The 14,660-nt window shown below is 37.5% G+C and overlaps 1 protein-coding gene across 1 annotated transcript; it reads left to right on the top strand.

Annotated features, from left to right (window-relative positions):
* The first annotated feature begins 1,634 nt into the window (after window positions 1–1,634).
* On the top strand, window positions 1,635–3,569 carry FSHB (follicle stimulating hormone subunit beta). Its single transcript, XM_004446902.1, has 2 exons — window positions 1,635–1,793; window positions 3,339–3,569. Exons 1-2 carry the CDS (start codon window positions 1,635–1,637, stop codon window positions 3,567–3,569), a joined length of 390 nt encoding a protein of 129 aa, XP_004446959.1.
* The last annotated feature ends 11,091 nt before the right edge of the window (window positions 3,570–14,660 follow it).

The following is a 14,660-nucleotide window of genomic DNA, read 5'->3' as shown; positions in this document are numbered from 1 at the left end:
ACACTTTATATAAAGCACAGTAAAAATGTTTAAGAAAAAAATGAGTTATCTTTATTCACTATGAGTCATCTTCTTGTAAACTCTTAATCATATACCAATCAGGTTTTTGCTCCCATCACTTCAAAGAAACATCTCTAATCAAAGTCACTAGTGACCTTTACATTGCCTTATGCACTGTGCAATTCTCAGTCCTCATCTTAAGTGACCTGTCAGCAGCATTTGGCACAATTGTCACTCATTCCTCCTTGATAAACTCTCTTTATTTGGCTTCTAAGACATCACAAGATTTGCTTCCTTCCTTGTCAGTCTCCTTTGGTAGCTCCTCATCTTATCCTGACCTCCTAATCTTGGAGGATACTAGGCTCAAATAATGGTCTTTTTCTCTTCTATACTTACACCTACTCTCCTTGGCAATCTCTTCCAGGTTCATACCGACTTCCAAATTTATATCTTCAGCCAATATATTTCTCCCCAAATCCAGATTTAACCCACTCCTTTACCTTGTCTAATTAAAGACTAACACTGTTCACACGTTAGATATGAGTCTTATCATGAAAGGCTATTTGTTTGTTTGTTCCCTTACAGCTTTCAGTCTGCTCTTGGAGCAATTTATTAACGTAAATATTTGATGCACCTCTTTAACTGGGCCAAAGCAACACTTGGAAATGATTCTGATCCCCAAGTTAAAACCTAGAGTCACATTTAATTAGGCAAGGTAAAGGAGTAGGTGTGCAAATATATCAAATTTAATTTGTATAAAATCATCATCTCTAGTAACATTATTTTCCCTGATCTACTGAGTTTAGACTAATTTAGTAGGCTTGATCTCCCTGTCTACCTAAACACTGGTTCACTTACAACAAGCTTCAGGCTAGCATTGGTCATATTCATATCCAACAAATCCACAGGGTATTAGTTGCATGCGATTTTGTATAAAAGGTGAACTTGAGAGTTGACTTAATCTACAGCTTTCCCCCAGCAAGGCAGCTGATCACAGGTGAGTCTCAGCAGCTACAGTTATCAAGTGGTGTACTTAATTTGAAATTTGAACAAATCATGAGCTTTTTACTGTGGTTATGTAGGAAATTTATGCTTACCAATCTAGCTTCTTAAATATGGGTAATACACTGTAATCATTATTAGCAAGCAACTGTCTTTATAGAACAGTTTGACTGACTTTTAAAATCCCTTTATTTTAAAGAATTGTGGACGCAACTAAATACCAATATTTATGAGATGCTAAAAATGAAGAAATAATTTTGTAATATTGTATTTTCATTTTTTTAAAATAACACAAGTCTTTATAAAAAATGACAGTGAAGGGGCACTTCTGATGATGACAATTACTTCAGGGTAATCAATTTAAGAAAGTCAGCCCTAATACTCTGTTCTGCTTAAATCACTATTTTGGAGTTTTGAGCTGTAATGTGCTTCTGCTTGACAAAAAGAAGAAGGAAAAGGAAGAAGAGGAGAAATGAAGTAAAAAAAGATGACAAAGAACTTGCTGAAGCAAAACATAATAGGGGAGAATGGGTTGATCAATTTTTTTTAGTTGGGTCAACTTACTTAACGTTTGTAATTCTTTGGTTTCTTGGTTTCTAATGTGCCCCCAATTGTTTGCTTTCCAGATCAGGATGAAAGCAATACAGTTTTGCTTCCTTTTCTATTGCTGGAAAGCAATCTGCTGCCATAGCTGTGAACTGACCAACATCACCATTGCAGTAGAGAAGGAGGAGTGTCGCTTCTGCATAAGCATCAACACTACTTGGTGTGCAGGCTATTGCTACACTCGGGTAGGAACTTTGCTTTCCTGAAAGCAAGGATGCTGAGGGTTTATAGAAGGCAAGCTTCATTAAGTTCCAATTACCAAGATTTGGTCTTTCTCAAGTAATAGCCATGAGTCCTTTAGCTAAGATTGTCTATGTTGTGATTGGTGTTAATTACCAACGCATCGTTTAAATATTTGGGCTTGGATTTGATTTGTGTAAATTTACGGAAGGGTTGGATTGATACAAATGAAAAATTTTGTAAATACGCAAACTCAGCATTTCAAAAAAGTATTTCTATTGTTCACAGAGGTTCTTTCCCTAAAAAAGAAACAAATGACAAAAACCAAAAATTATTTCTATGCTCAGTTTTACATATAGATAGATAAACATGCAAACACATGTATATTTAATCATAGGGGAACTGCAATCAATAGATATAGTACTAAGGTATGTTTCCAAGCCACATAAAAACACAAATAGCCAGATTATTTGTATAAAATGTCTTATTGGCCTGCCTGAATAAAAACGCCAAAAGCAGGCAGAGAAATCAATCCTAGTAGATAGTTAGAAACAAAATGAATCAGCAAACCCATTCCCTTCTTTGTGCAATTAAGGTAATAAAGATACAGAGGCATTTGTCTGCATTCTCACAGTTCCTTTGCATTAATTCAAGTAAAGAGGGTTCTTTGTTTTCTTTTTTCCCCTTTAGCACCAGGTTATCTATGCATAATTCCATTCTATAAATTGAAATTGAAAATAACAACTGTTTAATGAAATATGCCTTATTTGATAGTAAATTAGTTTGATTAATCAAACTCCATTTATTGCACCTTTGGTATATAGACTTGGTTGACTGGTATTTAAATAAATTAAACAAGCTGGCCCAATTTCTTCCCTCAGTGCAAGTAATTTTTTCACTAGAATGTACTGGAATAAACATTTTCTGCCTGGATTAAAAGTACTTATACACAAACTGTGTTATGTCCTTTTCAAATTAAGAGCCTGGCAAGCTATACAACATTAAGAGGAGAAAATATCTACAAGGCAGTGGATGTTTAAAATGAATGACATGAGTCTTCACAGACATTTTTGAAGGACTAATATTTCATATTGTTTTTCTCATTTTTTAATGTTTTGTAAATATACAGGGACAATGTATTTAGAAATACTTTTTCTGAAAAATTAAACTTCAGTGTGGTACAGTTTAGCCTGTCTTTAACATAGGTTTCAATTAAGTACAAAAAAATCAACATAAAATTTTAAAGGTCATTTTCCCTTTTCATCATTTTTCCATATTCAAAGATTCTTTAGAGTTTGAGAAACAACTAATATTTTGGAGTAGGAGAAAGAAAGACTTGTTTTCTCTATGGTTTCCAGAACAATCTAGAAATATAGTATATAACACATAAATAATTTGTGAGGTCATGTATCTGTAGTTAGGAATTCCACAGTGGGCTTTAATGGGTAAATATTAGAGCAAGTAGTATTAAATCCCTGCCTCCTTTGTCTAAAGTATAAAGACATTCCCAGAATACTATAACCTAATTCTTCCCTTCCTGAACTCTTCAGGACCTGGTGTACAAGGACCCAGCCAGACCCAACATCCAGAAAACATGTACCTTCAAAGAGCTGGTGTATGAGACAGTGAGAGTGCCTGGCTGTGCTCACCACACAGACTCCCTGTATACGTACCCAGTAGCCACTGAATGTCACTGTGGCAAGTGTGACAGCCACAGCACTGACTGTACTGTGCGAGGCCTGGGGCCCAGCTACTGCTCCTTCAGTGAAATGAAAGAATAAAGAACAGTGGGTTTTGGGGGCTGCCTGCCCTTGTCCTCCAGGACCAAGATATCCAAAATCTGCGTGTGTGTTCAATGTGCCCAGACTGCAAACCCCTGTGGGCCAGGGGGCCATGAGACCTGGCTGATAGCTGCTCTATTGTTCTGAGTCGGGGCCCCAAGAGTGGAGAGTTAAGGTGGAGAGCCATCTCCACTCCAATCCTGTATTCTTAGGTCTGGTTCCATAAGTTTCTTTCATTCTTGACTCACAGATTCTCAGAGGGTTTTCCTGTTTAATAATCTTAGAAGCCCTCTAATACAATCCTTTCCTCTTGGAGATAGAGATACCTAGGCCTAGAGGGAGGAAACGACACTGTCTGTGGGCAAAAGAACTAATTGCAGCAATCTCCAACTAGACTGTTGGGGCCTCAAGAGCAGGGCCATTTCTTCTTCATGATTGTAGCATCAATGACTAGAGCCTGGAACATAGGAAGAAACTCAACAATGGTTTCCTTCAGGAAGGAAAGATTAGAAAAATAGGGGATAGGAAAACATGGAAATAGGAGGTTTGAGGCTGAGCCAATAAGATTGTCTCCCAGCAATGCTAGCCTTGTAAGTGGTGGCATAAAAGCATCTCACCTCTCCACCTCTGGCACATGGAGCACTTGAGACAGTATGTTCTCTCTGATGCACATGGGGATACCAGAGATTAGGATTTCCAAGCAATTATATCAAGCCCTGGTAACTTTTCTTAAGGCTATCATTAAAGACAAAGGCAAGAAATGTTACCTTGACCCTGTGGAAATAAGCCCACACTGATTCCATCTCTTTAACAAATTGATCAAATGCTGCCAGGATCTGAGAAACTCCCCTTTGAGAAATAGGAAAAACCTATGTTGCCCTACCTTCCAAGCTGGAATACTATACTTTTGGAGGGAAGGAGATGTGAAAGTAGATTTGAAAGCAATTTTGGAAATTTAACAGGTACTTTTAACTTATCTACAAATATATTTGTATAGAAAAATAGCTCTATTAGAAAGAATTAGCCCCCAGGGGGTGGGGGTGGGGACACTTTGCTTTCTAGTATCTTCTCTATGTAAATCTTGTTTTTTGTCTAGCAATGTTCACCCAAATCCTGCTTTCTTTGGAGAGGGTATGCATTAAAACAATTTCATAACTTGTTTTCTTTAAAAAATGTTTAACTTTTTCATTATGTACTTGTTTCATGCTCATTTTAACTGATTTATTTAAGTCTTATTTCTTTTAATAAAGATGTCAGCCATCAGAGTCATTGATTTGGATTACTTCATGTACTAGCAGATGACTCACGTGTGTATATTTATATTAGTAGTAAAAAATCTTAAAATATAATCCCTGTTTCTGTAAATATGACCTGTTTCCACCTTTGGAAATATTAAAATAATTATATTGCATTTCTAAAAATATTTCATTTTAATTTCCTGTCATTTTTGATGTCATCATTTTCTGTCATATTGGCAAAACATAAAAAATAAAAAACAAAATCACAGAATGGGTGGTGACATTGGATGTTATCTAGTATTATTATTCAAATTTTTGAGACCCAAAATTTGAAGCCCAAAGATATTAAGTGATTCTCTAACATAGCAAAAGCTATCCATGGCAGAATCAGACTAGAACCCTGGGTGCCTAGCTTTTAACTCTGCTTTCCTTTGGCTAAATTACCATACCAAGAAGTTATTTTGTAAGGCCTGACGCAAAATTATAGGTATTGATAACCAGCAATTTAAATCTCATATTGAGTGTGATCATAGTTATATTCTCTACAATATTTTGACACATTGAAATTAGGACTATGTTAACAAAGTTAGTAATATGTTTTAATTTATAACCTAGCCTTTTCATTTTCCCTAGAGTTCTGGGAATCAAAATAATAGCCTTTTCATTAGTGAGAGCATAAGATAATGGCTCTAGAATTAAGTTGTCTTGCTCACTCTTGACGAAGTATATAACCTGGAACAAGTTACTTAAATTCCCTGAACCTGTGTGCATAACTAAATGGAGTAAGACACATAATGGACTTTAGAACGGTGCCTGGCACATAGTAACTACTCAATAAATACTAATTATTCCTTGAGACAATGTGGCAAGGTGGTAAAGTCAGACTTAAGAACAATCCAGTTCAGAATCTTTCTAGTAATCTTGGGCAAGACACTCAACCTCTTTGGGCCTCACTTTCCAGATGTAGTAAAGATGGTATCTATCTCACAGGCTTGCCCTGAAGATTAAACAAGGGAATACGTGTAAATTGTTTGGAATCCAAGCAAAGACCTATAATTCTGATGGAGGGAGATCCTTTTACCACTTAGCTAAAAAAGTCAAGATCAGAATTTTAGGGAGAAACAACAGTTTCACTTGAGGTACCCCCATACCACATTGGAATGCAACCCTTTCCAAAGGAGCAAGCAGAGGACCTGTGAGCCCTCCAGGATCCTGCCCAGAAAAGGCCCATCCCCACAGGTCGCCATCTTAGTTCAAGTCCATATCAATTCTTCCCAGCACCATAGAGTGAGGGTCTCTCCTGACTCTAGACAGTCCACTCATGGCTTCCAGGATTATCCTTCTAAACCACTACTTTGACCCTGCCTAATAATGAAGGAGATTCCTGTTGTTTTCAGAATAAAATCCTAATCTCTAGCTCAGCATGTGGTCTGACCCTGATTACCTCTTTAACTTCATATGCCCTTCTTTCCCCACCCTCAACAGACTGCTAAACCTGAAGACTAGCTTTGGGGGTTGAGGACAGATTTGTGCTTTCCTACCACTGTAACACTTTTAACAAGAATACCATACTTTTCATCCCATAAGATATTCAGCTGACTGTAATTGTAAACTGTTCATTAAGTTAGGGGTATTTTTATTTTAACTCATAAAAAACTGATGCCAGTGCATAAAAATAATAAACATGAGTTTATGATAGTGAGGAAGGAGAATGGAATTGGAGAAAGGTGCTCAGGGACCCTCAAACTGTCTCTTTAATGTTTTATTTCTTATAATACATCTGACTTAGAAAGAAATATGGTATAATGTTTATATAAAACTGGGAGGTAACAATACAGGTATTTATTATACTCTTATATACATGTTCAGTGCTTGCTAGTTGCCAACTGACAAGGCAACTTTATAAACATTGCACATATAATCTTGATTGTATGCCTTTTATAGAAAATGTGAAATAGACCCTAGCCTGGGCTAACATCATAAGCTAGTATGCAAAGACTCAGTCATTATTATGCATTTAGGAATTGGACCAGAGAATTCAGTGTGCTCACCAAGATTTGCACCCTCTTCTTCCTGGCCATAAAACTGGGCTACTTTTCCCATTCCTTCCAGTAAGGTGCTTCCATGTTGCAGCCAGTGGAATATGAGCAAAACTAGGAGATATTTCCACACTTGTAACATAAAATCCTCTCATAAGTGATCATCCATTCCCTATCTTTATTGGCTGAATGTTAATATCCAGAGTGACCTTGAAAACTATGTGTTGGTGTTGATGATAACAAAGCCTCTGTCAGCCTTGATCCCTAAATGTCTCCATGGAGCAGAGGTCCCCAGCATGCACAGTCCTTTAAAGCAGACTGGACAAACTTTACATCAACAGAAGTAAACTTATTTAGGGCTGAGACACTGAGATTTGTGGTTTACCTGTTAGGGAAAAAACCTCATTATTTTAACTGATACATAAACTGGTACTGGAAAGTAGAGTGCTCTATTAAGAAAAAACTTAGCATATATGCCATGGCTTAGCAGTTGTATAACAGGAGAAAAGAAAGTGATAATCAGTGACCAGAAAAAATAAGGGTCATGTTATGCCCTGGTAAATTATTTCATAAAACTCATCCATAAAAATTTGGGAGGCAGACCATATGCCTACTGAATTTTTAGCTTTAAAGCAGGAGTTAACACACCATGGATTTCAAGTCAGTCAATCACCTGTTCTAGTAAATAAAGTTTATTGGAATACAACCATGCCCATGTATTTGCATATTGTCAGTGGATGATTTTGTACTATAACCCAACAGCAGAGTTGGATAGATGTTACAGAGATTTACATGTCCCACAAGGCCTAAAATATATACTATCTGGACCTTAAAAGACATTTGCCAACCCCTGCTCTAAAGGAAATGTTTGCAATGCCTCAGAATGTTAATGCAGTTGGCTTTTACTTTCGAGATATTAAAGAGGTGGATAGTTTTAAAAACAGACATGAAGGGAATAGAAAGTACAAGAACCTGGAGCCTTGCTAGTATGTAAAAAGCCTATTACTTCTAGACCCTAAATAGTAAGGATAAGATGGATTTGAGGAACCAACATCCATTAAGTCTCAGCCTTGAGACAAAGAGAGATTTGGGGTATGGCCTTAACACCTAGGCCTTTTATTTCACATAAAACCAATGGAGAACCATTAAGTTGTGAGGAAATAAAGAAATAAATTAGGTTGATAATTACATTCAAAAAAGTACTTTAAATTTGTTTATAGGGATATGGACTTGGATGGAAGTATTTGAGGAAACTGATTGTCAAAGAAGCCATGTGACCAGACTAAAAATGTCCTTTGGTTTTTCAAATCTTAAACAACCTCTGGGCCCTTGAACTTGACCAGCAGGAAGCAGGCTATTAACATTGTACAACCCCAATGAAGGCAACTCTCCAATACCCACTTCAAATATGACGATGGAGGATAATGGATAAGAAAGAACCTTCTAGATGATGGAGCCAGGAACCAGGGAGAACAATGAACAAGAAAAAGATCAGCATCTAATTAAGGAACTTCTTCCACTACCAATATAGAAGGATTTCGTGTATGTCTAATCCACTGAGTTGTGCCTCCCATTCTTCCTTTTCTGGAATGGAAGTGTTGTTGTGAAAAGTGCTATATGTGGAAGTTTCCCTGCTTCACCTCCAAAAAAGGGGTAGAGAGGAACAAGGAAGACAAATTGTCCTTTTAGTTTATAGGTTGCCAACTCATGAGGACCCATATCTAGACATGACAGAGAGGATTGAGTATCATCTGGAGATCATAGGCTTGGAACTAGGCTCAGGGAATGGATGAGATCTTGCGGAAGAGAGTAGGTGGTTTTATGTGAGGGATGAGGATGAAACTGATAGTTGGTAACCAAAGTGTGGACTGTGACAAAGACTGCTATGTTTTCACCAATATTTTCTCTCTTCTTGTGAGGACATAGCTAGGCTTCATTTCCCAGCCTAACTAGAATGGATTTGATTATGTGATTGACTTCTACCAATGGAAAGAAATACCAGAAATGTGTACTGCTTCTAGGTCAGGTTCATAAAAATCTTCCACAAGTAAATCACACTCTCTTCCACTCTGCTGGTTGTGTGCTGATTGTGTGATGCTGGTTGTGTGCTAAAGCAACCTTGGGAGCCATATATAGAAGATGGAAGAATCTAGATTTCTGAATGACCAGAAGATCTATATACACCCACACATGTACTCCATCTGAGAGAAGTTTATGTGCACAAGAAATGAATTTCTATTGTGTTAAGTCCCTGGGATTTTGGGGTTTATCTGCTATAGCAGCTAATATAATCTTAACTAATACAGGGATCCACAGTGTTCAAGGAACTTAAAGTTTCACACTGTTTTACTCATATCATTTTGTGTGAGGTTTAGTAAGGCCCACCAAAGATCGAGAGAGAGACTGGAAGAATTTTAAAGATTTATCATACTCACAGTTCCCTAGGGAGAGCACAGCATGGCACAGAAGGCCACACAGGGGAAAAAGCAGGGTCAGTCATGAGACAGAGAAAGAGAAAGAGCAAAACAGATTAAATGCCTTTATTGTGGTTTTCTCAGGAAGTATACTAGAGTAAGGCAAGGGTACACTAACATGGGATTGGTTGCCTATATTTGAACATGGCATCCTGCAAGTTGATGTGGCTTACTTGTAAACAGGATGGGGTCAGAGTTATCTAAGATAAGATAGTTATCTAATTATCTAATATATCAAACAGATGTATAGGTGGGATTTGTATAGGTGGGAGAGTCTATAGTTGTTAAAGCATCAATTATAGAATCTAGAAAACATGGTTAATACACATACCAATCCATGTGAACAAACTACAAAATTAATCATTTAATATTGTTCACATATACATCTTAGATCACCAGCTTCTGTTCAAAACAGAAAAATAAACTTGTTAATTCATACTTTAATTTTGAGCCTAAATATGTATGTGTGTGTATATGTGTATGTATATGTGCATGGGTGTATGTGCTTTCCTAAATGAAACTTCCTTTTTGTTTAGTCTGAAAGTGGATACTGGGAATGACATTAAGCAGCCCTGTTAACCAATGAAATATCCTATACACAAAGGCAACCTAGTGCCTCCTGCTTATTCTCCTGGTAATGTATCTATATCCGAGATAGTGTAATCACAGAGCTATTAAGTGGGAAATCCAGCAGTCAGGGAATTCTCGTGACTTCAGATCTTATGAAATTTTTTTTCCCACTCCACTGTTTCTCTAAAGGCTTCATGATGAGGGTGTTTTGGAGGTACAAGTAGAGATAGATCACTTGGAAACATCTGACTAGAAAATAGTGACTTATATTTGACCCTCAGTTCACAGATAACGTTTAAATGAACCCAGGTACTCACATCACTCTGTGATAAATTGCTGCCCTTTCAAATGGGATTATGTCAAAGTCTCATCCCACCTGGAGGGCAAAGGGTGACCCTGTGGGACAGCTAATAGTAGTTAGATGAAATACCAGAGACTAGGACCAAGGAGAGTAGTGGAAGTACAGAGGACCTAGGAAAAGAATTGGAGCTATTAAGCAATGTCTTCAAAGGCTCCCTTATATGGAATATATAGGGATGCTTATTTCTGTCTTAATATAATTTTGCAAAATCTAGAGCAAAAAGTCTTTCCTTCAGCATTTCTTTCTAAATCTCCAATACAGATGCAAATAGCATCAATAATTATAAAATAATCTGAGCTACTTTGAAGCAATGTAGATAATAATCAGTTAAAGCTTATATAGAGAATATGATCCGTTTGCCTATGAGAGGACACAAGTATTTAGGGAACCAGCAGAGATTAAATGATTAAAATAATAAATAACCATCTAGAACCAATTGAAATATTAGTAGATAATGCATTTAGGAAGTCAGATGCCCTTAAAATAAGCAGACTAAACAAAAGCCCATCACACTGCACCTCAGATACAACTGAGTATTGAAGATGTGGCTGTGATGAGTGTGCAATGAAATCAGCACCACTGAGTCAAGGGTTAAGTTACCACATTCAGAACTCTTTTAGTGGCAAAGAACAGAGACCCATCATGTTTCTTTACAGCAAAGGAAAGCTTTATTATAAGGAATTATAAATGAAACTAGAATACTTAAGGGGATCAAGGCAGATGTATTCTTGCTCAGGCATCTCTGCTTTTTGCATAGCAACTCCAATCTCTTAGTAAGGATGTGGCTGTTAATTATACACTCCTTTTAACAACAGTCCCCACCATCAATCAGAAATTCTCTTTGAATTTCTTAACTTAAATTCCCACGAGAAAGGATCTGATTGATGCAAACATTATCATCTCTCTTCGGGTAGAGCCCTTCACACAATGGCACCATGAGGGCCGATAGGTACACAACAGTAAGCTGCTGTTTCCCTAATGATGCAGAATCCAACTTCTATCTCTTCAATTGACTTCTATGAGCAACAAACAGGTTGATGCTGTTTTCTTGAGTAAGGTGGAGGAAAGAGGGCAAGGAATCAGGAAAGGGAAGTTGAACATGTCAGGCAGATTGATTGTATCTCAAATATTTATCTGAAGTCAGACTGAACAATTTTAATGGTCTTGATAAATTCTAAGTAGTTGTTTCACATTTTTAAAAAATGATGATTCATCATTTGGAATAAAGGCATATTGATCTGAATTCATTTTCTGTATATTGGCTCCAACACATGAATATTACATGCTAATGTCATCAGTATGTTGAACAGGCAGGACTCATGGAGTGTGATCTCAAAAGCAAGTTAATTTTGTTCTCCCACTGTCCCTCTGAATTTGCTTAGAGGCAGCTGTCCTTACCCTTGCACTGATTGAAAACTTATCAGCTCCATGGCATCACTGCATTACAAAAACATCCAGTCCTAGATAATAATAGAAACTTCAAACCTGAGTTAATGTTGAAAATCAGGGCATGATTCTTTATTTCTCTTTCCTCATTTGGGATTTCTACTTCTCTTCCCCAGGTCACTGGCCCCTCTAGATTGGAATATTGAGAGGGAGAAGAGGCAGGGTGTGGTGGTTGACCTTCTTCACCTCTCTGTTAGCTGGTTGGGTAAGCCCAATAAACCAGAGGGTAGGAGTTGCAAGTCTGTTGAGGCTCAGGGCCTGGTGCATCTTCTATTTTAATATCCTATTATATTGCCTAACACATTGTGAAATCAATTGATCAAAAATAAAAAACATTTTGTTCCTGGTTTTTATTTTTGTGCTGTCTTTAGTCTAATGCAGGAAACTTTCCCTTGATGTACACTGACATGAGCATCACTCTTGATTTACCTATTTTTGATTATCCCAAAAGAAATGTAGTGGGGAGTGTTAGTACATGACACATGCAAGAAACTGAAATGGAAATTATCTCTTCTTCTAGATAGACACAAGTCCTGTGAGATGACTGCATCTCCACTCAAATGCAATTTCATAGGTCTTTAAATTACATTTTCCCCTACCAGTTCATTTAATATGCATCTGCAGAATGCTATCTCAGAATTTAATTTTCCTCTGGACAAAATATCACATTCTCATCTAGCCTTGAGCATGTTTTATATCCTTTTTTATTTTCTTAAATAAAAGTTGGGACAAAGACAAATGGGCAGAAGCTGCAAGGAGGCATATGAACTAATGAATGAAAATGAGAGAGAGACAGAAGATTTGGGGGAATGCTTATATCACCAGCCGGTTTAACATTGTTTTGCTCCATGTTGTGATGAGATTAGCAGCCTCTACTGCTGGAATAGCTGAAAGTAAAAGCTACAGAGTGCTACATTTCACAGCATATCAGACCATATCAGAGAACTTTAACTGTGTCTTTATGTAATCTATTGTGGTAAGCAGAATAATGACCCCTCCCCAAAGGTGTCTTTGCCTTAATCCCCAGAATCTGTGAATATGTTACCTTACATGGCAAAAGGAACTTTGCAGATGTAATTAAGATTAAGGACCTTGACATGGCAAGATTATTGTGTATTATCTGAGTGGGACCGATATAATCACAAGGGTCCTTAATAGTGGAAGTGGGAGGCAGAAGAGATTGAGAGGGAGATGTGACTAAAGAAGATAAGAGCGATGCAATATGAGAAAAAAGTCTGATGTTTCTGACTTTGAAGATGGAGTACAGGGCCATAAGTCAATGAATATGGGCAGCCTCTAGAAGTTGGAAAAGGTAAGGAAACAGATTATCCCCTAGAGCCTCCAGAGAGGAACGCACCTTGCTGACACCTTGATTATAACCCAATGAGAACTGAGTCAGACTTCTAACCTACAGAACTGTAAGATAATACATTTGTATTGTTTTAAGCCATTAAGTTTGTGGTAATTGGTCACAGCAGCAATAGAAAACTAATTCATCTATCAGGAATATTATTCAATTGTATTCAAAAGTTCTCTCCTCCCTCAAAGAAAATGGGCCTAGATTTTCATAGTTCAAATCCCCACTTTTATGTGGAAAGTGCCTCCGGCTACATCCTGGTACGACTGGCTAGACTCATGACACATGGGGCCTGAATCAGGGCAGTTTATGGGCTCTCCCCAGAAATCCAGGATGTCTTACAAACATATCGATTGGTGGAGGTAAAGACTAAAAGTTCAGGAATTTAATATCTGTTTCTGAGTCTAAGTCCTCTATACTATATCTACATCTTGAGCATAGGTACTATTTCTTGTTTGTAATTCCACCTTCAGAGACTAGAACCTCTGTGTCTATCATACAGTAGGTACTTAATAAATACTTGTTGAGTGACAAATAATGCAACAATCACGGATTCCGATTAAAATTTGACAATATAAGCCTTAAAATCCTCAGTTGATTTTTCATTCTCAGTTGTGTTTTATTGTAAATAAAGCTATTGTATCTGTCAGGGAATATTTTTTTCAGTTTCCTAGAGCTAGAAACCCAAGCAAATGAAGGAATTTGTTGGCACACACAATTAAGAAGAGCCATGATAATGCCATCTTCGAGCACTCCTGGATCCAGGGTGGTTCTCACACTAGGTCCTCAGGATCCTCTCCCTTGCCATATCTCATATTGCCTGTAGAACACATGTTTTGGTGCTCCTTCATGTAGCAGAGGATATGGCTGTAGCTGTGGTCGCATCCAAAAAACTAACAGTCCAGGGAAAAAGAAAAGGCTATCTTCCCACCCCTAATTTAGGAAATTCCAGGGGCAAATCCTGACCCATTTGATTCAGAGGTACAGTGGTTAAAAACAGACATTTTACCATTAACTAATTTTTCCATCTACTAGCTTGGACACTTGCCATTTTGCTGGTTGCCCAGCATCCAAACACCTTCCTAACATACCTCTAATTCAGAAGCATAAGGGAACCAAATGGTATCTCTGCCTATAGCCTGTCAGTTATGCCATGAGCATGAGGCACAGATTTGGCCAACCAGATGTCTCTGCTCCAGAATTTGAATCTGGAGCAATAACCTCAAAGTTATAAAGATATCACCAATTATTCACAGTGGTAACAGCACAAGGTAGCTCAGCTGCTGTACTCCAGTGAGTGCTGCCTATTTTCTGAACCTGATTCTTTACCCTTCCTTTCAGTTCTGTGAAGAACCCATATTTTCCAATGAACTCCTAATTTAGTTAGCCAGAGTCATTTTCTACTTTTTGCAACCAATAACCTGGATAGGCACAAAAATATATCTTACTCATATTTCCTGAACTTTAAGAATGATAGCACCATCATCTTCTAAGGACTACTATGTTGAGGGATACATGAATAAATTCACATAATACCTTTAGCAGAGAGCCTGAAACATAGTTAAGCACTCTTCAGATGCTATTTATGATGAGGAGGAATATGCTA

The sequence above is a fragment of the Dasypus novemcinctus genome, chromosome 10 (genome assembly GCF_030445035.2).
Source record: "Dasypus novemcinctus isolate mDasNov1 chromosome 10, mDasNov1.1.hap2, whole genome shotgun sequence".
Classification (NCBI taxonomy): Eukaryota; Metazoa; Chordata; class Mammalia; order Cingulata; family Dasypodidae; genus Dasypus; species Dasypus novemcinctus.
The sequence above is the reverse complement of the archived record's forward strand: the minus strand, read 5'-3'. Positions and strand labels throughout refer to the sequence as shown.

What these genes read in the sequence shown, in the direction of transcription:
- FSHB (XM_004446902.1), top strand. Translation starts at nt 1,635, where the DNA reads ATGAAAGCAATACAGTTTTGCTTCCTTTTCTATTGCTGGAAAGCAATC. An exon ending in CAGGCTATTGCTACACTCGG is followed by an intron (nt 1,794 to 3,338) that starts GTAGGAACTTTG and finishes TGAACTCTTCAG; the next exon opens with GACCTGGTGTACAAGGACCC.